A 26,686-nucleotide genomic window follows, 5' to 3' on the forward strand; every position below is an offset into this window, starting at 1 on the left:
TAAGTGAATAAACCAAGATGGCATATAAGCACAAATGGAGTATCATTCAGTTATAAAGAAGAATGAAATGGTACTGTGTAGAGGAAATGGATGGAACTGGAGATCATCGTGTTAAGTGAAATAACCCAGGCTGAGAAAGTCAACTATCATGAACTTTATAAAATGAAGGACAGGAATATGAAATGGGGACTGTTTGAGGACAGGAGCTAGTGTTATGTGGAGGGGGTAAAGGGAAAGGTAGGGGGTGGTGAATACAATCAAAGTACTTAATATACAAGTATGAGAAATAGTAATGAAACCTATTACAACTGCTTAAAAAGGTATATAAGGTATGTGTGTGTGGATAAGAAAGAACAAGAAGAGTGGTGAATGTCTTCAAGCTTCATCATATTCATGTAAGAGACTACCACAAAAAACATCTTTGTATAATTAATATGTGCTAATAAAAATAAAAATACAGAGTGTCCACAGTAATACACTATCTATGTAGACTGGCTCCTGAACAAATTACTCATACCTTTAGTAATCTCCTTGGTCATCTTGTCTGAAGAGAAAGTCCTGCTATGAGGGAATGGAGTTGGGCCACCAATACCACTGGCCAATAGTTGGTAAGGGCTCGAGGACTGTGCTCAGGGCATTAGGCTTTTGCTATTGTATAGCTGCTGGTTGATCAAGAAGAGAAAAGCTAGCAGGGGATAACAGAGAATTCCAACTGCATTTACAGAAGCTACTTAAGTTGGTAACAATGCTTTAGGAATGGAGCAGTATTCCTTGATTCAGTGGTCAGGTCACTTTCTTGAACAGTGAGTCTTTCCTTTTCAATTGATATGAGGCTTTTAAATTCTTAACCTTCCTTTAGTCAACAACAACAACAACAACAAAACACTTTTCCTATGTTTATTTCTTGATATACTGGCATATCAAGGAAAAGCTGTCTGTGTGACTTATATTGAATAAAACAACACTGCTGTCCACAAAAAGATGCCACTTAAAGAGCCTGGACTAACCACTGGTGGCATCCTCATGTTTGAGGTGTTAAAAAGTCACCTTACTGCCAGGTACTGGTAACTCATGCCTGTAATCCTAGCTACTCAGGAGGCTGAGATCTGAGGATTGAGGTTCAAAGCCAGCCTAGGCAGAAATGATTGTGAGACACTTATCTGCAATTAACCACCAGAAAACCAGAAGTGGTGCTGTGGTTCAAGTGGTAGAGAGCTAGCCTTGAGCTGAAAAGCTCAGGGACAGCACTCAGGCCGAGTTCAAGCCCCCAAACCGACAAAAAAAAAAAGTCACCTTACTGCACGCAGAAGCCAGCGGTACTTTTTCAGGTCAAAGTCCAATGGGTTCAGATCTGGACCCTTATTCCTTTTCTTGGAAGGACAATCTTGATTCTCCAGAACAGAAAAGCAAGGCTAAGGATCGTTATCAAGTGTTGCACAGGGTAGGAGGAATATTTTTCATTTCACAAGTGAGTGTGTAATTTTGTAGGTGGATATGGCTAGAATTCATTTAAAAGACACTCTGGGAAACCACTGAAAAGAGTTTAGGGGTGAAAATTGGGCAAATATCTACTCAGGACTCACAAAGGAGCTAATGTATTATTAAAGCTAATGGGCCCCTACAAGGGAAGTTAATGGATATTAAGTTTGCTTAAATGAATTACATATTAACAAAGTCACAAGAATTCTACTATCTGCCAATTTAGATAATATCTGATCATTTCTGTTTTCCCATTATAGGAACATTATACCACAATAGTTTTAGTGATATGAAAATTATAAGCATGATGCTCATAATGAACCTATATAATGAAGTAGCTGAAATGAATTAACAAGAAAAACCTGTATATGTAATGTTAAATTAAGACAAGCTCACAGTGTAAGAAAAGGTAGGAGTGGTATTGTCTCTTGGGAGCCGTTTTATACCTTTTCCTACTTCTTGTTTTACTCAGGTGATTTAAATATGTGATAAGGCGTATAGTAGGTTGCATGATGGAATCTGAAGCAATGTTCTAATGCCTGGAACCTGTGAAGGTGACTTAACTTGAAAAAAGAGTTTTTGTAGACAGTTAGCTTGAAGATGAGACTATTCTGGATTATCTGGGCAGTCTCTACATCCAATGACAAGGATCCTTGGAAGAGACACAAAGGAGACAGGATCCTAGGATGACAGAGAATGAAACTGTGAAGACAGACACAAAAGAACTGCACTGCCCAGGAAGAGGTGCAGATGGAGCCTTTTCCTGGAACCTTTGGAGAGAATGTGCTCCAACAGAGATTTTGATTTTGGTCTTTTGGGCCTTTAGAACTATAGTTTTAAGCTACGAAGTTGGTATAACTGCGATTTGTAACAGTGGCTCCTAATACAAGGATTCACAGATCCCCAGTCACAATCATTCCACTCAAACTCTTCACTGTTCATATTAAAGTATCACCTGGAAATTTTCAGAGGCCACGTTTTACAGAAGTCTTTAGATGAAAAGTAAGAAGCTGGCAACCTGGCCATAACCTTGGCACAAGACTGGTTTTGTGCAGATTTTTTTTTCTTTTTCCTCTGAAGCAGAAGGGTCTAGAGGAGAACATATTTAGTCTATGGGGCACTGCTTGGAGACAGCCTTCCTCACTACAGTGTAGCTTTTATTGATGAAGCCATCAAGATGTGGCACTGGTCCTAAAAAGTTTGACTTTCAACTCACTGCTGTAATTTAAGCTAAAATAGAAGAGAATGTGCCACATAAAACAAAATACGTAGAATAACCTCTATTTAACAAATCCAGTGCTTATGATGAGATTAAAAAAGGAGGAAGAATTACCCTTGGTTTTGTAGTTGGCAGAGGAATGATGACAGTCTATATTGAAAGAAATTCATTTGAAGTCATGTATTAAAGCAGATTAGGATCATTTTGGTTCTGCATTTGGGTAAGATGTAGTTAGTATTTTCACATGTTGGTTGACACTTCGTAATATGGCAGTCTTTACTGAAGACAACAGGGAAGAATTTCTGTCACTGCTATATCAAATGGATGTAAACCCCATAGGCTCCTGAATGGATTTTAAACAACTGTCATGCTAAGCCCTCTGAACAAGATGCTCGAGTACTCACACTGCACTTCTAGGTACCGCTGGGTCTGTAAGTTTCCGGTGACGGCGGGGTGTTCCACCTGACAGATCACTGGGACCCCATCATCCTCCTTGTTCACCTTCAGCATCAGCTGACTGGTCACTGTGTACATGTCTGACCACTCTTCCACCTCTGATTTGCCTGCAAGAGAAGGCGTGTCAAGCATCCAGTTCTTTTCCATCAGTCTGCTTTTAGCACCTCTTTGCTATCCCCATGCCAATATGGCTACTTTACCAGCTATCATGGAAGTCAGTCACTGTTTAAAGGTAATCTGTGGATAGCTATCTGCTAAATGATTATTAAGTTCATATTTTTCAACCATACAGAACTGTTTTGAAGACATATTTCAATTCCCAAAGACATACACTGTTTTAATGGAAATATTTGGCATGTTTCCTCTCTCTTCAAACCTCTCACTAAGTCAGCTGAAAGTTCAGCTGCGTTGACATCTGGCTGCTCAAAGAATTTAGGAGGGAGGAAAAAAGAAGTGCTTTTCACCCCCACTACCGTCTCAACTTGAAATATCCACAAGGCTGTCATGCCGTTTAAAAATTTCCAGGACAGCGTCCAAATCCCCTAAGTAATTCAATCAGCAGTAGAGATATAAACAACCCCTTCTGCCTACCCCCATCATCAACAATTAAGAGGGAAAGTAACTAAATGGATTTACATAATTGAAATTGTAATTGAAATGTTTAAACTCAGAGACTTCTGGAAGACCACAGAAAGGCAGTGACAGTGGGCTAGAGCAAAGTAAGATATAGGGCTTTGGGCCAGATGGGAGACACGTCCAAGAACACCCAGAAGGGGAGTAAGGAGGTTTCCGGAGGGAATGAATAGGCCAAGGCCGTCCCTTCCTGAACCCAGCACTCCTGGGAACACGGAACACCATTAACTTTTTTTTAATGTTTTGTACTTATCGGTACACATTTAATGGCTCAATTCACTTAAACAGACAAGTAGAGGGGAAATGAGAAAGTCCTTCTTCTAAAACCATACCTAGGAAACAGGAGATTAAAACAGAGCAAGCTTTTCGGAAACTTAAGCCGTTATATATAGCCTTCTCTGTTTCCAGATATAGATTTCTGTATCACTCTCCTAAAAGGGCTTATTCTTCTCTTCCTCATACTGCTTATTTATTTAACAAGCACACATATAGCCCTCACTTTGGCCCAGGTACTAGCTAAATGCTTTATACATGTTTATTCATTTCATCTCCATAGGAATCCCACAAGTTTTATATATTTCTTCACATTTTTAGAGAAAACTGAGGCTGGCTAGTGTTTCAGCTGATGACTAGAGGTCAGCTCCTGAGTTCTCTGTTCCTGGTATCATTTGTAATTTTGAAAAGAAAGGAATCTGAAAGCTGACATACATAAAGGACTGATGATAACTGACAGACAATGCGGAATAGGCTAGGGGCGGCATCCTTTATCTAATGCAACTGCTGAGGTGTCAGGAATTTGAGGATTCAGGATTCCAACCCAAGATGACCTAGTTCTGAGGAAGCAGCACCTGGAGTGTGACTAAAGGAACTCACTATAGAGCCACCACAGAGCCACAGACTTTGCAAAGGAGAAGGCTGGTGAAGTCAGGCAATGGAATGATAGGTGGTCTTTGTAAATTCACAATATAAAATTCTTCTTCCACTTAGAGTGACCACCTTTTCAGGAAAGCATCTAGTTGACATAGCTGATAGTGCAATAGTGATTTGGCATTAAAAAAAATAAGTAACTTTGGAAAGCAGTATGGAGGTTCCTCAAAAGACTGCACATAGAGCTCTCTTATGACCCAGCAATCCTACTTTTGGGCATTTACCCAAACAATCACAAACATGGCCATACTAAGACTACCAGCACAACTATGTTTATCACAGCATTATTTACCATAGCTAAGATATGGAACCAACCCAGATGCCCCTCAGTAGATGAATGGAACACACACACACACACACACACACTAAAATTCTATGCCTCCATCAGAAAGAATGATATCACCCCATTTGTTAGGAAATGAAAAGACTTGGAAAAAATTATATTAAGTGAAGTAAGCCAGGCCCGAAGAAACATAGGTTCCATGGTTTCCCTTATTTGCAATAACTAGTACATGTGTAGGACAAGTAGAAAAGGTCAAAAGCCATGTACACATGACCAGATAAGATGATGTTAAGCAAAATGAACCCCAAGAAAGGGACACAAATATCGTTTTTCTTTCTTGCTTTTGTTTCTAATGTATTTATAATGTATCATGTGATTTTTTTTTGTTTCTTTGTATGTTCCTCCCCCATGCTATAACCCCTGTTTTCACTGCATTTGATATCAGTGCCCTGAATTTTGTATATACCCTTCTCTAATTTGGGGAGGGGAAGGGAAAAAACCAAAATGCTTAAATAGGGATACGGGTTGACCCATTATAACAATGAGATGTACAAGACACTATGTTGAAAACGAACTTGACAACTTTGGGGGGCGGGGGGAGTTGTGGAGGTGGGAGCGAAGGGATGGTAGGGGAAAAACAAAGAAGGAGGCAACAATGCTGGATAGGAAATGTACTCACTATCTTGCTCATGTAACTATAACCCCTCTGTACAGTATTTTTTAATCATAAAAAATGTACAAAAAATAAGTAACATGAAAATTTGGCATACTGATCCACTTTGAGTCAACACAAAAATACAAGAGGAGAACTGTACAAAATACAAGATGAAAGCAATGACAACTGAGGTTCAGACACAGACAACCTAAGCTCAGGGGATATCTCTGACAGTAGTTTTTCCTAGCATGAAGAATTCTAGTTTATAGGTCTAAGTTCTTTCTGGGCAAAGCAACAACTATCATGAACCCTCAAACCAAGTGAGAATATGAATTACAACAATAAAATGCAATCATGCTTTGTCCTCAGATGTTTTTGGCAACTGATTATGAACCATATCTAAGTAAATGCTCTCATGATAGCACATCTTTTGTTTTAGTCTGCAACTTCCACAAAGGTCTATTTTCTAGAATCAGGTGCTAACTAATGACTCCAGTACAGGGGACTTTGCATCTTACCTTTTAGCTCCTTGTTCCCTTTGAACCACCTGATGGTCGTGGCCGGTTTGCTGGCCATGGCGGTGCAGTTGACTTCAATCTCCTCACCTTCCACAGCTGTGTCTTTCTGGATGTCGATCATCAAGTTACGCGGTGGGACTGCCAATGAAACAGACATGCTTTAGAAACAAGGGGTCCATTTCTGGAAATGATCTACTCATTGAGAACTAGCACCACTGCTATAAAAAAAAAAGAGAGAGAGACATTCCTGATGAGAATTGCGAAAAGAGTATAAAGCCATCATAAAAGTAAATTCTGCAAGATCAGTTTGTTTGGACTTCTTTCCTCAGTGTATCATACAAAACAGCTAGTCTTCCACTCCTAAATTATCCTTGGCCAGGTTATGACAATATAGGTAGAAGTCCTCTATCAATCCTTAGAAAACTGATAAGAAGATGGATATAAAGATAAGAGGAGTATAAATAATTGGCATATTTCCCTTATCTGGGGCAATAATTCTCCTTGAACTCAACTCCTGGATTTCAATCTTCCTATGAAAGATTTCAAAGTCTACCAAAGATCAAGCACTTGGGGAGAGTATAGGAGGTCTCTTAAAAGAACCACTCACCATAAACATTATTAATTGTGCCTCTGAATGACTTTCAATGAATTTGATTCACAGAAATCTAGAATGTGATCACATCCTCCAATGGATGGTTAGTAAAATCTTTTAGAAATCAAAGTGCAGTATGATAGAAAATGCCAATTAGCTTGTAGCAATTTTTTATCGTGAATTCTGCTGCTCTAGATTTTGGAAATCTTGCAAGCAAATTTATATTTTCAAATTAAAATAACTTTTGAATATACATATTAAACATATATGTAATAGAATAATCAAAATACAGCTTTTGGAGATGGCATGCTACATAGCAAATCAAGAGTCTGGTATGATAGTGATGATGATGATAAAAGTTGTTTTTTTTTCCTTCTTCTTATTTTATGAAACTGAGTTGAGAGTGAAGGTGGAACCCTGTCTCAAGCCTGAGCCTTTTTGAAATAGAAATCACTAAGAATATTGAATTCAGTAGTGTGAATCTAAGAGTGTGTCCTGGCCACCATGAATAAGCAAAGACAGTTCTGAGACTTATGATTAATAAGTTTCTCAACCCAGAAGAGAAACATGAAATTAAATATGTATAAACATGCCATCTTGATGATCAAGTTGAATAATACATCTCTGATACTACTTCAATAAATTATAGGATTAAACCATGTATTTGGGATTTCCCACTGTTCTAGTCCAATGTGAAGATTCTGCCCACAGGAAGACTTTTATACTGAATTGGAGCAATTGAAAATTCTTACAGAGAATGATGAAAGAGGAAACGTAAAATAACTTGTTGCATACATTTCTCAGTAAGACGGTATGTGGTGGTGGTAGGAGGGATGTAATTGCTAAAGCAAAAGTGCCCCTGTGTACAGGGAAAACAATGCATGTGTGCAGTTGACCGTGTTGCTAATGTGATATGACCTAAATCAGTGGTAAAAGTGGCAAAGAACTACCCTGGTTTATATCACAGGGAAAAAAATGAGCAGAAAGAGAAAATTTAATACCCAATTTGGAGTTGTACATCTGCTGGCATTTTAAGGGACATAGAAAGGCAGTGACAAAGCAGTGGGATGCAGCTGTGTTCTTGACATAGTTTATCCACGCTATTGACAGTCGGGTAGGTTAAATTTCCTTTCTTTACGCCTAAGTAGTAGGTCAGGAATACACAGAAGGGGTAGATATTTAAGACAGGAGAATTCTACTGTATTATGAACGCAGAAAAGTAAAAACAATGAAAAAAAACTCTAATATTCAATCTAACGTTAGTAGAAAGGCAGTCTATCCAAAAGAAAACAAATAATTAATGAAGGATAGTAACTGATAATTAACAGTATGAAAGTATAAAAGAAGTATGAAAGAAGACAAAAACAGAAAATTACTAAGGAATAAACAATGTAGGGAACATGGCAAATGAAGGAATGAAAGTCAGGGTCATCTTTTCAGAGTCTAGGCAAAACGGAAATAATTTGTGATGTTCTCGTGCATAGTGATTTCCAATGAAAACTTTATAATGGAATGGATAGAGGGGTAGGTGAAAACTCAGGTGTGGAAAACTCAGGATCTTCTCCAAGGAAAAGGATTTAGGAGATGCTGGGAGGTTCTGTTATAGATGGCTACCAACTCTCAGTGGAACTTGGGCTCCAATGTAGTCAGTCTATGTATTTGTTTTCCGTATTGCTGGGATCTTGCCTTCATGCTCTCATTTTTCATGATAATACTGCTCACCCCAGCTTTCCTCGAATCCCACTACCTGCTTATCTCCAACCTCTTGGTGGAAAGCCTTTTACTACCTCTATTTGGTCCTCAGGAGGGTGGTGTGTTCTTTGCTGGTGGGTTCAAAGTAGGGAAATGCCAATAGACAGGTTAAGGACTCCTTCATATTTGGTTTGAGGTCAGAATAATTGACAGGCAGTGAGGTCCGTGTATAGATTTCTTTTTTTTTTTTTTCTTTTTGCTGTCATGGGGCCTGAACTCTGGGCCTGGGCAGCTCTTCAGCTCAAGGCTAGCACTCTACCACTTAAGCTACAGCACCACTTCCAGCCTTTTCTGCTTATGTGGTGCTGAGGAATTGAACCCAGGGCCTCATGCATACAAGGCAAGCACTCTACCACCGAGCCACCTTCCCAGCCCTGGATTTCTTACTGTTTGACACTTGCCTTGTTAATTCCACCTTGTAGCATAGATACACTCTAAAGTTCAATGACCTTTCAGGAGGATTCTTGAGCCACTCCTAGCATTTGCAGACTACTTGACAGGCTGATATCATCTTTAACTTTATAGGCACGGTAAAAGGGAAGAAAACTTCAAAAATGTTGGAAAATATACCCAGTGAAGAAAAATAAGCTCATCATTTTGAGAAATTGCTGAATAATTTCCCCCCATGTCCCTAAATAGTTTTCTCATGATTGTGACCAGTATTTCTAATCTTTGTTGAGATCATAAGAAGGAACAGATAAGTATAGTAGGAGTTGCTTGGTTTACAAATCTAAAACAAAATCTGATAATGTGAGTCATGATGGTATTTTTGATAGTATCAAGTTGACTTCTTTTGCAATTTTTAAGAGAAAGAAAGCTTTAGAAAATACAGCAGAGGATATTTGAATCTATCCTTTTGAGAAAGGAGGATTAGACAAGAATAAAAATTTATTTTGGTTTATTAATCCCACCCTACTTTTTCCTTTAACTTCATAATGTCTACTTTAATACCAAAGGGGTTAGGTAAAGTATAAAAATCCATTTATAAGAAAGATGAATTAAAAAAATGCTACTAACCAGAGAATATACTTATACATGGTCCACTAAACAGACACACTTAGTAAAAACTGCCTGCAGGCATGAATGAAAATAACCAAAGATATATCTGAGAAGGTGCATACAGATGAAAACCTGAATGAATATCACAGAGGGAAATATGAGAAAATAGCAATGAAATGTCAAGGTTCTTCTTCACTAACCTCAAATCTATAACGGTGCTAATTATAAACATTACGCCTACAACATTAAAAAAATCAGCAATATCAAGATGAGTCACATTAATTACAACAAAAGAGGAGTCTTAAAGCTGATCAGTATGTGCAATCTCACTCTACGACCCTTTAAAATAATTAGGTTCTTCTGTTCCTGGAATCTGAAGAGTGAACACTAATCTTAGAAGGACAGGACTGTAATAATATTAGCTACTATTATCAGTAACTACATTAATCTTACAGCAGTGTGTTCTCTCTTGTTCATCTCTTCTCATGAATGGTACTATAGAGTCCCATCTTACATCCCAGAAGGGGGTGGGAATCGAGTCACAGTGGAAGCCAATGTGACTACCCTACAATAGACTGTACTGGAGGCTCAGGCTTGTAATCCTAGCTACTCAGAACAGGAGATCTGAACAATCAGAGTTGGAAACCAGCCCAGGCTGAAAAGTCCGCAAGAGTCCATCTCCCAAATTACCAGCAAAAATCCAGAGTAAATGCATGGTTCACTTGGTAAAGCACTATCTGAGCCAGCAAACCAAGCAAATGTTCAAAAACTTGACACTAGTTTTTGTTGCCTTTTTTTTTAAGGCACCAAAATGCATGCAAAATAGCACAGGAAAGTTTTCAGTTTTTACATGGATGTAAACACAACAGTAATCATAGAATAGCACACATAACATTAATGCCCAGCTTTATATCTTATAATTATGCTGCAATTTTAGCTGAATGCAACAAATAACTAATTGACATATGCACTAAAATGAGCATCTTCAACCTTTGAAGGAGTTTGACAGCTGTGTAAGAGCATATGGAATCCTTTCCAGAGAACCACAGACAGCAATGAAGATGCTAATACATCTTTCTTCATTCATTATAATATCTGGAAACTAAACTTTGGAAGAAGGACTGAATATATGAGTAGCAGTGAAAATTGTCAGATTTTAGAATATGAAAGACTCAAATACTGATGACAACAATTTTACTCTGTCAAGGAATCCTAGAGTAAATTCAACGGCAAGAACATTAAATGAATGCATATTTGCAAAAAGAATACCTACTAGTATTACTTTCAAGTATATTTAAGCTAATGCTTCTATAAAATGCAAGCAGGAACCTATTACTTCTAGAATCCTGAGACATCAGAAGGATTATAGGTATAATGGCTCTCAAAAGTCTAGTGCTGGTATGTTATTTCAAAGCACAGGGTGTATTCAAAGTAGCCCCATGTAGTGATTCTGAGAACAAATGTACTTGTGGTCAGGACAAACTCCTCACCACAAAAGGTGTGCATGTTGAGGAAAAGAATCTTAAAACAGCAGTATTCAGGATTTAACTGAAAAATCTATGCAATGGTCGTGAGGTAGAAAAATCTACACAATGTTTCTGAGGTAGAATAGTAAAATCTGTTTGGACTTCTCAATTCTTAATGAGTGTTTTGTAACCCAAGATAAAGGAACCTCTGTTAGTATCATTTTTCTTCTCTGAAATTAAGACATCAATACTCAAAAGTATTTGTGGTTAAAAAAAATTCTGAAAGTTCAAATGGCCATAAATACCTTCTACTTCATCACTGTCACTTGTATGAAAATGTCACAAACAATAGTAGGTGAGTATAAGGATGGTCAATTTGAAGTCTATGTGACAAATGTAAAACACAAACCAATTTCCAATGCTTCTACATAAGCAGACAGGTAACTTCAAATGTGTGTTTGTGTATTTGGTTCATCTGAAAAACATTCAAGTATTCATCCCAGCAAAACTTCTTATGCTTATGCAGGTCTATAATATGGCTTAAAAATCATAACAATGCCAAATTTGTGTAACTGAAAACCATCTATTATCACCAATAAAACACATTAAAAATTACATGGACAGACTTTTATTATGACTTTCTAAAGTCAGTATTCTTCTTATGAAGAGCTTATATGTAAGCTTTGGGCATATACTTTAGCTTAATGAGTAAAAAATTATTTTCCCTTTTACAGCTGTGTTTAAATCAAGCAGCTAGACAGCTGTTCAATATGTACATCCATAAATACATGTATGTGCACACACATCAAGCAAACACGTCCTTCATATTTACCTTATCCCTTTCATCTTTCATATCATTACATTGAAAAGCTGTAGTCTGCCATGTCAGATAGACTATGATGCATCATCTTCTTGAAGGTATAAATCAGAGATCTTACCTCATACACAGTGTATGCCCTTGAATACTCAATTTAAAATATCCAGCTGATGTTAGGCACCAGAGTATGTCTGAACAAAAGGTCAATAATTCAGACTACCATTAATATAGAGATATGTGCTGACTGTGTCAAACTATCGACATGGAACCCCGCCTGGCCACTGGGATTTGACTAAACATTTATAATTCTGGTGATCATAAATGAAGACAGTCACCTCACTCGGGGCGTACCTGGCTTCTGTCAAGTTCTTTGCTTGTTACAACTGAGCAGCTCTTAACTCTTTCCTGTCCCATGCATGCACTTGGTGAAAAGCATGTGTTCAGGGGTATGACTTTCTATAGCCTAATAGAGAGTATTAGCGATAAACAAGGTAATAAATAAAGATAAAGAAAAGGAGACCCACAATATTAAAACAAAGATGACATACAGAAAGAAAACTCATGACGCAGGTTTCATAGCAAAGCTCTGCCATGGGGTACAAAATGTGGGCACCCATCTTCCCTGTTCCTGCACAGAAGAAAAAAATATCCTGGAAGTTAGAGGCAATGATATTTCATGTGGTGAGTGATTCACTTGAGGGCTCTAAATTCTCTTGATCTTTGCTTCTGAAACTTGAGGTTTGAAACCCCAGAGCAGGTGGAAATCTCTAAAGACTGCTGATTGCCATTCCTTAGAGCGTTTGGCAAAATAGGCTATTTTTAAAATTCAGCAAGATGGGCGGAGATTCTTCCTAAAACGAGTTGGAATGGTGACATTCACCATTAACCTTTTCCTGGCTGCAGGAAGCTCTCTGATAGTAAGGACCACCCACCCTGACTCTGCTTCCTAGAAATAAGGCCGCGTGTATTTCTTACCCAGGACTGTGATGGTGGTGTAGCTTTCCTGTGGGGGGTCGGTGTAGAGCTGGCAGAAGTATCTCCCTTCATCAGAAATCGACACATTTGTCAACGACACTTTGAGTTCACTGCTAGAAAAATTCAGCAACTGAAACCTGCTGTCCTTCAAAGCTGTGAAACAAAACATAGTGTGAGTGGCTGTAAGAAAGATCGTGGATCGTCAATTCTCCTTAACTAGGTAAGGACCTCCAGAAAGGCAGTTAGAGAGTAGAAAAAAAGTGTAGTCTCCTGTACGTGTTGGGCACTGTTTTGGGGCTTTTGTAATAACTGCATATAGACAAACTGCACTATCCAAAAGAGGTGATGCATGCATGCGCTCGCGTGCGCGTGTGTGCGCGCACACACACACACACACACACACACACACACACACCACACCTCTCTTGGCACAATCCCAAGTGCTCTCACAGTTTTCAGTACTTACTCATAAACTGTTTCAGGCTTTCTAACAGATAGGAAAAATGAAAATGGAAGGAAAGAGCAGGCTATGAGTTCTCTGATACAGAGTCCAGCCCCTCTTAACTTCTAAGACACCAGAAGTTGAAGAATTAAGGCAATACAGGCCTTCCCCAAATCCAAAGCTTAACAACAAAATAGCAGCTCTAGGTCTGAGAGTGTGGCTCAAGTGGTAAAGTGCTCCCCTAACAAGAACAGAGTCCTGAGTTACAATCCCAGTTATTGCTAGAGCCCAGGACAAACAAAAAATAGGTCCAAATTATGAAAGAGGGCTAAAACATGCTAATAATTTTCAAGCAAAAATTTTTTAAAAATTACTAAAACTTGTGATGGCAAACTAATGCCATTTAACTGGAACATATCTTAATTTATGTGATACAAATTGGGGTGGAGTTGTCCATGCAGATAACCAAGGGCCTACAAAGACCTTTAGCCAGTTCTGCAACTTTCTAGCATTGTTCATCTTCACAGAATGAAACGGATTAGACCTCAAGCAGGAAACCAGAATAATAACAAAAAGCAAAATATGTAGGCTTCATTAAAATGTTCTCTTTTAATGTCCTTCCATGAATTTTGGCAAAGACTAGCTTAGCTTATAATGACTGGAGTTTAACTGGAGAATAAGACTCTGCTTTTCTCCTTTAATCTTCCCTGATTCCCATAAATGTCCCTTCAGTTTGTCAACTCTTTCCACAGGTTCCAAGTAACCTGAGACGTTGGGGGGGGGGGTGAAGGGAAGAAACAAGCAGAGAGGAAGGGACATCCTGATTTACTTCGGTTAGGCACTGGTCCTCTCAAACGACATTCTCTCCCCCACCCCTTGCAAAAAATTGATGTGTGCTGTTGGTAGGCCATGGCACCCATGTGAACATTCTGTTCAATTTAGTTTCAATTACTGACTTTTCTGGTATTATATTTGGGCAGATTTGGGCATATGGTTACTTCCATACATCCGAGACTATGGTGGAAGATTTGGTTTTGTCATTATAGGCACAGATTACCTTTGCAACTTCAATCTTTAAACCAAACAGATTACCTTTCAGAATGCTATAGTTTCCTTGCCTTAACTTATTGGAGTTGTTTGTGTCAGCTAAGTATTTGGGACTCAATTGCAATTCACCTTGAATTACTACAATCAATTCCTACTGCAAAGAAAGACAACCTTACTTTTACAAGGGACCATTCAAGGTTTCAATTAAGTAGAAAGATTATGATTGCCCGTCTTTTCTTCCCTCTAAAGAATGGACTAAACTTTAAGCATCTCACATTAAATTAAAAAAAGGCAGCCATAACAATCTCTTTATCAAGACAACATGTAGAGGTTAAAAAAAAAAGAAAGTTGCTGTCTGACATGACAGGATGGAAACTTACGCCTGAAGTCCCTGAAGTAAATGGTCTGCCTGTTGGGATTCAGTAGTTGAATCACAGAGTCGTCACTCTTATTGACTTGGCAGCTGATGGTTGCAACTTCTCCCTCGATGACTGTCACGTCTTTAGTAAACAAATTCTGTCCATCACCTTAAAAAAAGAGAGAGAGAGAGAGAAAGGGGTCAAAGAAAACTTCAGTCAAATAAAATTTGATCAAGAGGACCAATGAAAGTGAAAATTAAGCCATGGCAAATCTGTGGATAAAGTCCACCTAAGTCTGGAATTGTTCTGGTCTTCACATGAGGTCTCAGGCTCCATCCAGCCTCTTGCACTGCTGAGTACTGGAAAGGTCAGACTACTGGCTTCTGGGAGGAGCTGAAGCTCTTGCAACTGGAAAAGGGTGGATATACATGATGGATGAACCCTAGCTCAAGTGCCTGGAGCTGTTACTGGGTTAGATCACAGACACTCAAGGGACACTTCACAGAAATAGGTAGGAGGGATCAATAAACAACCTTTCCCCAGTTTGTTTAGTCATGATTCTAGGATCTCAATAAAATCCTAAGTAGGCTTACACCTATGTTGGGTCACAACTTCACAACTCACTCAAAGCCTTAGGCAGTCCTGAACCCACCCACCTCCCTGGCTCACTCTTCTCCAGCTTTTCAGAAAAATCTCTTTCAGAACAAGTCAAAAGTCATGGCTTTCCAATCCACGACACAAGTCTTAGCTTCAGATATGCTGTAATTTCGTACTGCTTAGATTAATTCAGCAGCAAGGGCACCTCATAAATGTCCTACATGATCCACAAGGTAAGAAGGAGAGGAGAGCTCAACAAAGTAGCAAAGCATGAAGCAATCATCAAGTGTTCAATACTACATGTAGCAGAGTAGGGGTTAGAGAAGTTACCCTGGGCATCAAGATACCTAATTGCTAACTTGCAGAACAAAACCTGTAGTACATGTGGTAGATGTGATGGGTAGTCAGGAAGTGGGAAGGCCTAACTGATTTTAACCAGAGTGATCTCAGAAAACTGAGTTATAGTCTCTGATTTACTTCCCCACTTGCAACATGGAGGCAGAAATTAAGAATTATCTCAGCTGGGTGCTGGTAGCTCATGCCTGTAATTTCTAGGTACTCAGAAGGCTGAGCTCTAAGGATCATGGATTGAAGCCAAGTTGGGCAGAAAAGTCCATGAGACTCTTACCTCCAATTAACTAGCAAAAAACTGGAAGTGCAGCTATGCTTCATCTGATAAGAACTGCAGCCTTGAGAAGAAAAAGCCAAACTAAGCCAAGCCAAGGGGAAAAAAAAGGCTACCTCTCAGGATATGTTCAGCTTCTCATAAAACTATAGAAATGGGAGTTGCTGCTGTCATCGTCATCGTCTTTGTCGTCATCATCGTCATCACCATTTTTCTAGAATCCAAACAGTCACTAAGCCACTGTGTGTGGGGAGTAGTATGTAGAAAAGAAAAATGTATATTCATGGCTCCTGCTCCAAAAGAATAGGTGTGTAGCTGGTATGTATAAACTCAGGGTGACTTATTCACTCCTCAAGAAAGTGTTGTCACATGAAGAAACAAAGATCAAAGATAAATCCTAATCTGAAAAAAAAAATGAGAGCATAAAGATTTCGCAGAGGGGCAACTGCAATAAATGGAGGATTTCCACTGGCTATCATGTTTTCACTGAAGATCCTGTCTCTGTCAGGCCGCAGTGGGAAAGTATGAGGAGAGGTGTCAAAGATGGCTTGAAGCCAAATCTACCTAGAAATAGACCAGCCTCTGGCAGAGGATTAGAAGAGAGGAAACTAGAAGGATAAGGGAAAAAAAATATTAGAGTCACAGATACATAAAAAAAATTCTCGGTGCTTGTGGAACAAACCAAAATGAAACTCGACCTTGAGCTCTATGATCCAAGGAATTAACCCTGGTGTGAAGGCGGCCTGTGGGGCTTGCAGTGTGGTGGGGATTTCCCTGGCTTGATCAGACAGCAGAAGCTTAATGGGCTGAGAAGTGTAACAGGGAAATAACAAATAGAAAAAGTGATCAGAAAAAAAGGAAGAAGAAAGGCTGCTCAGATTCTTTCGTTAGTGGATTACAGTGACAAACACAGAATTCAGAACCCAGCTGGACAGGCAGTTTATTCCCCAGCTTTCAGAAAAGAATAATAAGAGAGCTCCTGCCAATCAAGTGAACTTGCCAACAATGGACTTGCTGGCCCTGGCAAAAGTGTGTACAGGAAAAGGACACCACCTTACAGTCTCAGGGTAACCCAATTTAGTAAGAAAATTAAGGAAAAGTTAAAAGTGTAGAATTGGACTGTGTGACTGCCGGAAGTCTTGGGACTTGCCTTCAGGAGACTAGAATACCAAAGAGAAGCTTACTGGGTTAAGGGAAGAATTTCTTCCACCTGAACAAAGTGTATTAGCAACACAAATAAGAATCTTCAATTTACAAGAGGTACCTGTGCAAAGGCTGCCTGGTGTCAAGGCATTAATCCCTACAACATAAAACAAGGCCTCACAGGCCTAACTGCTATCTTCAAGCTCTTGGGACTTAAAAGCCCCTTCCAATTCAATTTATACTCTAATAGAATAGTTCCTGTGGAAATAACTATAGACTTTAATTTTAGCTCCTTATTTGAAATCCTAAGGCTAGTATATTCGGAGCAGACCATACTACGGTCCTATTAAGGCTATAAAGCATTTACACAGAAGATGGTAACAGGGAGGAGCTGACCATAATTTTGTGTTTTAAGCAATGAAGGCAATAAAAGAGAATCAAAGGCTTGTTTTTTCTTTTGTTTTTATTTTTAAATGAAGGCTAAAACATTCCTAGTTATTCATTATAATTATTATTAGAAGACCAGAATGTGTTATTACTGAGCAAATCATTCAGTTAAACTTTTACCATCTACCACATTTTTGCTTTTGCTGCGCTCCACAAATCCATGGTGGAAATAGTCAACAATGCTATATTATTCTTTGAAGTTATTAAGGCCAATCTACAATGCAGTGTCTCATGAACTGCCAGTTCCTGGCTGTGGCATCATGGCTAAAATACCAACCCTAAAAACGTCTAAGTGAGAATGAAATATACTTTTGCTGAAAGATATCAAAGTGCTTCGGCTGATGGTAGTGGCCCAAGGATGTCATTTTGTAAAAATCATCAATAAATTATATGGGTCAGCTGGATGGCAGTTATATTACACACAGCTCCACACAGTAAGGCGCCATAAGATGGCTGCGATGGGATAATAATGACCTATTTATTTGAGGCAAAGGAAGTGAATGACAGTGATGAAAATATGGTATGTATGTCAGTACTCCTAACTGCCTGAAGCCTTTATGTAAAAATAATTTCTGCTCACATCCTCATATATTTCTTCCAAACAGAAGGGTGCACTGTGACTTGATAAATTTCCCCTTGAAATAGATATCACGACAATTAGGTCCTTATAAAACACAATTTGATGTGTAGCAGGATAGAAATAGGCAACTTTGGTGTTTCCTTTAAAGAATCCATTTTAACAAACCTTTCTGATTTTCTAAGACTCAATTAAGCTGATGTACTGTCAAGGCAGAAATAGCACATTCCAGACACCCCCTCCCCCCAAAAAAATTCAAACAGGAACAATACAGTGTAGCCATTACATAGGCTGTTCTTAGCAAGGTGATTTATTTTAAGGATGGAACATGTCATCTGGCATGTATAGACATTTTTTGGACTGCTAATTGGTATATATTGGTGAGGCTTATGGGACATAATAAACTGGACTTTAATTTGTACCAGCAGCTGTTATGTTATAGGGAGTATATTCCTTGTAACTTGCAATTTTCCCCAGTTTCTAAAACTAAAACTCTGACATTGGAGAGCAAGTTTCCTGGGTTAAGCTAGAAGTTTCTAGCACATCCACCACAATGAACAGAAAGCTTATGATCCCAAGAAAAGTAAAATTTATTTTGATACCTTGTTAATTAACCTTCAACTACCATAGTTCATCAATTCTTTCCTAAACATATATCATAAATTCCATTTGGATGGTCTTGTACAAAGAAAATGAACATCTTCTGGCGTCTATTTAGTCAGCAATATGCCCTTTCTACAGGAGGAGGAGATAGGGCAAATTTTAATGCAGGAACTGGAAATCTCATTCTTTTCCACAGAGCACAGAACAAACATTATCCAATTCTGGGCATTGTGCTGGTGTTTTATACACTTTCCCTTTCAAACTCCTGGAGTTTTCAATATCCCCACTTTAAAGATTAAAAGTGCGAGACTCAGATTTCTGTAAGCTGCCTCATGCAATTTAGCTAAGTGGCTGAGCTGGTGTTTGAACCCAGTTCTGTCAACTTCTCCTGCCCATACAGCTTGTACTTTTTACCAGCCAGCACCAGGACTGGTTGCCAAGGCTCTATTGGCTCTGCCTTGGATATTTACTTGGTTTTAAAGAGGGTTATTTCCCTATGAGCAACTTCTGATTTTTTTTTATTTCCATAATGTATCCAGAACACAATTACGCACTTCAAGACGAGAGAGAGACTGTCCTGAATGTAAAACACCTTGTTTACTACTGCCTCCTCCTTTCAGTGCTCAGCACACTCTGCCCCCAGAGAAAGTCTTTATTACCAGTGCATGGCGGGCACTTGCCAGCAAAGAGAGCTCTCGCCCCCACTGCCTGGCTGTTAATAAATAAAGCACTTCATTTACACCAGGGGAGTCTCTCCAGTCAAGTCCATAATAAAAGGGCAAGTCATAGTTAAAACAGAACTCAGTCTATGCTATGGCAACTATGTAAACTCTTAAAGACACCAGGAGCACCCATGTCATGATACTGGGAAGACAGTTTGCCCACAGAATGAGCAAATGAAGTCCTGACCTGCTTCTTCAACAGCAAAATCATATCCGGGGGCTTGATGGGGGGCGGGGAATCCAAACACATGATCAGCACAGTCACTGTCTAAACAAGGACTCCAACCCAAAAGACAGATGGTTAAAAGAAGAAAAGCATCCTACTGATGACCAATGGGAACGCTCCGAAACTCCCCCTTTCATTTCTGAAATTCCACCCTGATGAAAGAATCTGGTCTGTTCATTCTGATGCTGTAAGAGGTATCCAGGGTTAAAGTTTGCAAAGAAGTAAAGTGCCTGCCCCTTATTTTCCACTGGTAATATGGCTCCCTTGGCTCATAGCCCGTACTCCCTTCTGTTGGGTTTTACAACCCTGCCTGAGAGGTGCTCAGCTTGGAAGACCACTTTCCAAATAAAAGCATCACCACCATTTCTGTTAACCTTTCTGCAAGTCAGCTCGTACAGAGGTGAGTATCTTCCAAAGAAAGGAACTGAAAATTAAAATTCTATTGAAACCCAAAGGTGGGGGGAAAAGCTTCTAAATACATAGGTTCCCAAGTCAACGTAAACATAGTGTGCCCTACAAATCACTAACAAAGCCATTAAGATTTGATTTCTATCTAAGCAATTATTGCCAGCATATTTTGTGTATTTCCTTTGAAAGACTCAATCCTATCTTTCAATTCATTAAACTGTTCCCTGCATTTAGAGTTTTATATCAAATCAGAAACCTATTTGAATTAATAAGAATTACAGTAAAAGTAATTTGAAACTAAATTATTTGGAGTTCAAGCCACAAAAGCTTTTGATAAAAGAATTCAGTCCTGTTTAAATATTATAGAAACATTTTTAGTCAGCCAGTGTACTGAGGAGAGACAGAAGAACTTGTGTCTAAAAGAGGAGGTCCGTCCATGGTGGATGAAGGCAAAGGGTAAGCCCTCTTCAACACAAATACAATTCTTTATTTCTCAGAGAGGCATACTATTTTCAACCTTCATGAATACTTGAATATTTATTTAAAATCAAAAGCAATCAATCTGCCTGTTGTTTACAAAGCTTCTGTTAACCTTTTTGACCCTCATCTATGTCTTGCTGTCCCAAACAGTAAAATCGAAATGTTGATTGTCTGTGCTCAGGTCTGTCTCCTTTTTATGGTCAAAACAATCTGAACCAAACAGATCACAAACTTGGAGATAGAATGAGCTAAACCAATCCTAAGTAATGGGGTGGAAAAGAACATATGATATTGACCCAAACATTTGTGTCACCTAGTTTTGTTTTGTTTTTTAAATTAACCCCTTTGGTTGCAAAAATCCAAAGAAGTGAAAAGAACCTAGAACTGGCTGTTTTATCTTAAAAAGTAATTTAGATAAGACAGCCAGGACCTGGAAGGAGAAATACCTAAAATGACATGGCAAGCGGGAGACTGAGCCAAGAGTGCAGAATAGATCATCAAGGTATTTCTATTCATGGCTATTTCTAAATAACATAAATTGATCTGTTTCTAATTACAACAGCAATATACGTTCAAGGGGTTTTATTTTTTATTTTGGTTGTTTTTTGGAAAGCTCTGTTTGAAGTAACATTTAAAACACTGTCTGTCCTGTGGCATGTAGACAGACAAGATCCCATGACAATGTCCTGCAATATAATTACTATTGCCAACCTGAGAGTAGAGGAAGAAAAAGAATACTGAATTTAATTTAATCTTCTTTAATAATCAGTAAAAGGTAAGGCAAATCTTGAACAGCAAGTTAAGGAGTAATCTCCCTTAGTGCTAGTTTTTCTTCAATTAAAATTGTTGATTTCCCCTGAATACAAAACAAAAAATATCATCTGACACATTAAGCTATTCATGAATATTCTGTATACACATTCCTGTTTAGTTGACTAATGGCAAATTAACGTTCTCTATTTTAGCTTAAACACATAGTATAGGTATGTCTGATTACCATTGAATCTCAAAAGCTGATTGCTATGCATGCTTTGATTATGTAATTACATAATAGAGTATAATGGCTCCTTTGGAGTCATTATGATCTATATGGCAAATATGTTTCAGTTTTGCTATAGTTTAAATACACGTTGAGATGACAGCTCATAACAAGGTCCCACTTTTCAGTCTTATCAGCTAAATGGGCATTTTCCCATTCATCCTAACATCTCCTTGACACCAATTAAGGCCTATTGTGTCAAGTTGCGTACACTTTTGAGAGATTCCCTTTGTTTTCTTGGCATTCAAAAAAGGACATTAATTTTAAAAGCTGTATTAAGCAAAAAGCCCAGTTTAAAAAAAGAAAAGAAAAGAAAAAAGCCTGAGATTTCATCCTTCATCCACCCCTTGAAAGGTCTGCAGGGAATCACATCTAGTTCATTAATCACTGTTCAGACAGCCACAAGGGGGTTAAAGATGGAATTTCACCTTTAACTCCAAAATGCACATGAAGGGAGCACAGCCAAGAATACTGATGTGTGAGGTGGTGGCTGACCACAATGCATTCAGCTCAGGGTCTAACTGAGCATCAACCATACCAAGTGACACAAAAGGCCCAGTCCTGCCATCCCCATTTCTTCCAGTAGCCCTTACATTTTGAAGTTTCTTGAGGGAGAAACAGCTATGAAATAGCACAGCAAGACTTCTCCTTCATAGTCCTTACATTGGGTTTTTGATAGATCTAAGGCGGAAAAATCTTCCATAGTGAATAGATTCTTGATAATTTCATCCTGACCTTATGAACTGGAAAGTAGTCTGGGTTTAAAATAGGAAGAAAGTTATTGTAAGGAATTATGTAAAGTTTTTCTTGTTCCCCATGGAGTTCTTTAATCTCAGCTGTAAGAAAAGTTATTTTTGCTTTTCTCGCCCAAGAAAAGGATCCCTTAGACCAAGTCAAACCAAAGGTGACTGGCGCCTTAACTAAAAAGACAAATAAGCAGCCAGCTATTTTTATATTGTGACTATTGGCTTGTAGCATTAAGGCTGAAGAACTAAGGTTCAAGCACAGTCCAGCCTGTATTTACATATAGGAAACATTGATTGGATGTATGAAAACCCCTTCCAATGAAGGGTGAGACAAAAGGATGTAGTTATGGCGTATGTGCCTGTGCTATTTCAATTTCAACCATCACATTCACTTCCTTTCCCTCTGAAAGACTCTAAGCTCGATAAGACTTTTTAATCAGGGCCTGCACCACTAAAAGGGCCAAGCAATTATGAGGCTTAAGATCTGAATTGCCAGATCCTGTAAAAGAAGAGGTGTAATCCACCCTATAGAAAGTTTATGTGGAGTGATACCCACCCACTAAACCTCAACATCTAAATTAGCTTTTCCATTGAAATTCACTTATCGAAGAAGCTAAGAGCTAAGGAGAAACAGGAATATAAAAATAAACCATAAAAGATAATAGCGACTATTGAATCCTTATGCTCTTCATACTGAAAAGATGAAAACTGCGGACTTTTCGTTTTGTTTTGTTTTCTCCTCTCACTCCCTTTCATGGCTGGATGGGGTGCATGGCCTTTTTTGCTCACCAACAAGGTAGCATTATATCTTTATTTAGAGAATATCACCTAACCTTGAAGAAAAACTCTCTTGTAAACAAGCTTTATGAAAATTAAAAGGAAAAACCAAAACCAAACCACATAGAGCCCAGAAGTGGAAAAAGCTTCATTTGCTTATGAGATGACATTGAAGTCACCTTGTGGAGAGTCATTTTAAACCTGCCAAATCTTCTTAGATGCTCTTGGGAGAAAGGGGACTCTTAAACATATTAATTAAAAAATAACCGCAGTCATCCAACTTGGACTTCGGAGAAGAGCAATCTGAAAACAGAGGCTTCTTATAAAACTAATTGTGTTGGCAAACCAAGTTTTTGTTGTTGTTGTTGTTGTTGTTGTTGTTTTCCCTCAATGGATTTGATTCTGTGATGCTTGTTTATGGCAAAAGAAGAAGAAAAGAATATTTTAGGCTGAGCTGTTTCAGTACCATTCATGTCTAGGTGCTGTTCCAGTATTTCAAAATACATTAGATTTCTTTTGTGACAAAATGGAATTGCAACAAAATAATGGTCAACTGTTGATCTACACCAACCACACGGCTAATGAACTGGTAACCTGCTATTACAGTCTGTGGGACATATTCAGCGGCTGCATTACAGAGAGAAAGCTAGTTGTACAAAATCCTGCTGTCCTGGAGCCTGGATACTGGCGAAGAAAACCACATTCTACACAGGATGAATTGTGGAGATAGCAAGTGATAACTGAAGAAGCATAAACTCTCTGATGAGGTGGTGTGCGTACTCCCCCAAAAGGTGTTGAAGCCTGAAATGATAGGAACCAACTGATTGTTTTAATCCACATACCAGAACTATCTACATCTCTACAACCTCATCCTCTTCACAATGAAAACACAAGATTTACTTACAAGACCAAAGCTCAAAATCCATATTCAAATTCTTGAAACTCATACATAAAGGCACAAATAAAGCGATTTTACTGTTTCTACAAAGATTTAAGGGACCTTGGACTGCCCTTTTATCCGAGAATTTAGGGACCAAGCAACTTAATAGCTTGTAGCAGCCTCTGTGCTTAAGTCTCACTCTGTAACAAAACATGTTTCCTTTTCTTGACCAAATAAAAAGATTTAGGATTTCAAGGCATAGTGTTGGCCAACTCTGCTTCACTGATCCTTCCCATTCTCCTAAATTGTATGCCCACTGTAATATGCACTGTTCATGACACTTTGCCTGACTAATTTTCCTTCCGTTCTTTACACTGAATTTCCCTAGAATTCCAATGAAGAGGGAGTGTATATTTCCCTTATATCTTGTGTTTGGGCATTTTTCCTTATATACTCTGATTCAACTTGGGTCATTTTCAACTCACTAAAAAGGTGAATTTTTCCCCTCTTCATTTTTGCCTCTAGGGTTTTGAAAGATTAACATTTTTAGCAAATGAGTTAAAACCACAAGGTTACTATTAATTATTATCAACTATTAATTATTAATTTTTATAATTAACTAATATTATTTGTTATTAATTACATTTTATATATTAATGATTATATAATGGAATATACATTATATAATATGTTAATTAGTAATTAATATATATGCATGACAAAGAAAGTAGCTGTTCTTTTTCATGTCTGGAGGCAAAAAAAAAAACAAATTCTTCTACGAAGCATTGATTTTTCTTAATTTTTAATATTAAGAAATTCCCATCATTACGTGGAGGAAGGATAGTTAAATCATCTGTATGAAAACTATAACTCATTTTTAAAGTGTAGGTACAATATGCTATCTTCTTTTTTTTTATACTTTCTTATTTAAACCTCATAACATGTGTACTATGGTTAGATTATTATCCCATTGACAAAGAAACTTGGATTGACAAAGACTTGGATACATTAAATGAGTGGTAGGACACATCAATTGAATCTAGGTCTGGTTGACTCTAGATCTAGTGTTATTAACAATTATACTATATTATTGAGGTAACTGAAAAGACATTAAACTTTATGATGCTAAACGAACAAAGGAAAACGAATGGAAGAACCTACAGTATCTCATTTATGACTCAGGAATAAAATCAAAGTAACACTCTCAGCACAGAAAGGAACTGAAGGCCAAATAGCACACCTATTAACCATCAGCATGTTCTAATATGTGACACAGATAAAATTAGCTCTACAAGCAGAGCCCAAATCTATGTTTTTTTTTTAAGTATTTAGAGGGGAGATGTCTGTTCTGTAGAATGATTCATAATCGAAAGCCAGCTCAACTCCAACTTTAGGCATTTACAGTACCTGTTTCAAGGGCATTCATTAGTACTGACAGTCTATGTGACTGAAATTTGGCTGTAATAGGCAGTCTCTCTCTACATCTCTTTGTTCATTTTTCCTGCCAACAAGAGTCATTGAAAACCTTCCAAATTTAAAGCTTAGAGCCGACAGGACAAGCAAGTAAGGATATCAGTTGGAATACATCAGATATGGACCCCGAGTGAATGTCAGCCTCTACTGACACTACAAGAGAAACCGAAAACAGAGAAATGGAAGGGGATAGCTGTTTCATATTCTTATTCTAGAGAGTATTCTGAGTGTGCATAATATGGTTTGTTCAAGAAACAGCTGTAGATCCACGATAATCATTATGCTGAATAATGCCACAACACTCAACCTGCATCACCTACCAGGAAGCCAAGTAGCTTTGAACTATTATATGAAACAACAATTTCTCAGCTGTAAAATTGGGTTCCGTGACTAAGGCCTTGATTGGTGAGTTTTTCACTGTATCTGCTGTAGATCATAAAGCGAGTGATGTTTTATTTTTAACCTTTGTGCTCTTGAGTTGCTAGTCCCAGCTAAGTCTGGGAAGAAACATACAAGTGTTAGGAAGAATTGTTAAACCAGAGTTTGATGAAGCAATTGCTCGGAGAGAGAAGTCAGTGGCCCAAGGAGATTCCAGATTCTACTCTCACGCAGTCTGTGACAGTCAGATCTGCACAGTAAGTATCTAAATTGGTGCCATTATACAAATAACTTGATTAGAATCATCCAAGTGTGGGCTGCTGATTAATCATCATTGAAATTAGAGATAAGTGATAAGGACATTACTTAGGACTTGTTTTTCACTAGTATGGGGGCAGCAAAGGAGAAATGAGGAAGACTGTCAGCCTAGGAGAACAGGAAGTTTTGCTGTAGTTCTAAGCTTCTTGGAGTATTAAAACCCTCACTTGTAAAATGGCTAAATGGTAACAGTCCTACCGGATTATTAGGACACTTGGATATGACAGTCTTTCTTAAGTTCCAAAATTGCTAGATAAAGGACCATAATCTCCAATTTCTTTGTGGTCATCATCACCATCTATGTGGCCTCCGCCTAGGTTACCAGGACCTTCCTCCTCTAAAATGGCCAATGTTGGCAGAGGAGTGGACATTTGGACTTGGTCTTGATGTTCTGGGTTTCTCCCTTTCTGTACAAGCCCATAATTAGGTCAGAGAGTGACCGTAGGAGAGTGACTAGAGTTAGGGTGGTAATGTGATCTTCCTTGAAAAACCTCAACTATCCACATGTCAGATGCCAAGCATCCTCAGGGGTATCTGCACAAGGCAGCTTTCCTTGTAATTGAATCTCCAGTCTCTCAATGACACAATGAAAACTAAAAGAAATGAAACAAAAATTGCACAAGGCTGG

General features: G+C 38.3%; 1 protein-coding gene across 2 annotated transcripts in view; it reads right to left on the reverse strand.

Moving 5' to 3' along the window:
- Cadm1 (cell adhesion molecule 1) overlaps positions 1–26,686 on the reverse strand; it is a 315,013-nt gene that overhangs the window by 49,533 nt on the left and 238,794 nt on the right. For both annotated transcript variants that reach the window (XM_013009799.1, XM_013009798.1), the window contains exons 2-5: positions 14,641–14,787; positions 12,772–12,924; positions 6,171–6,308; positions 3,103–3,261 (exon numbers count right to left, since the gene is read on the reverse strand). In XM_013009799.1, coding sequence (XP_012865253.1) covers positions 3,103–3,261; positions 6,171–6,308; positions 12,772–12,924; positions 14,641–14,787 — 597 coding nt within the window. The remainder of the gene's footprint in view (positions 1–3,102; positions 3,262–6,170; positions 6,309–12,771; positions 12,925–14,640; positions 14,788–26,686) is intronic.

The sequence above is a fragment of the Dipodomys ordii genome, unplaced genomic scaffold (assembly GCF_000151885.1).
Source record: "Dipodomys ordii isolate 6190 unplaced genomic scaffold, Dord_2.0 Scaffold10, whole genome shotgun sequence".
Taxonomy (NCBI): Eukaryota; Metazoa; Chordata; class Mammalia; order Rodentia; family Heteromyidae; genus Dipodomys; species Dipodomys ordii.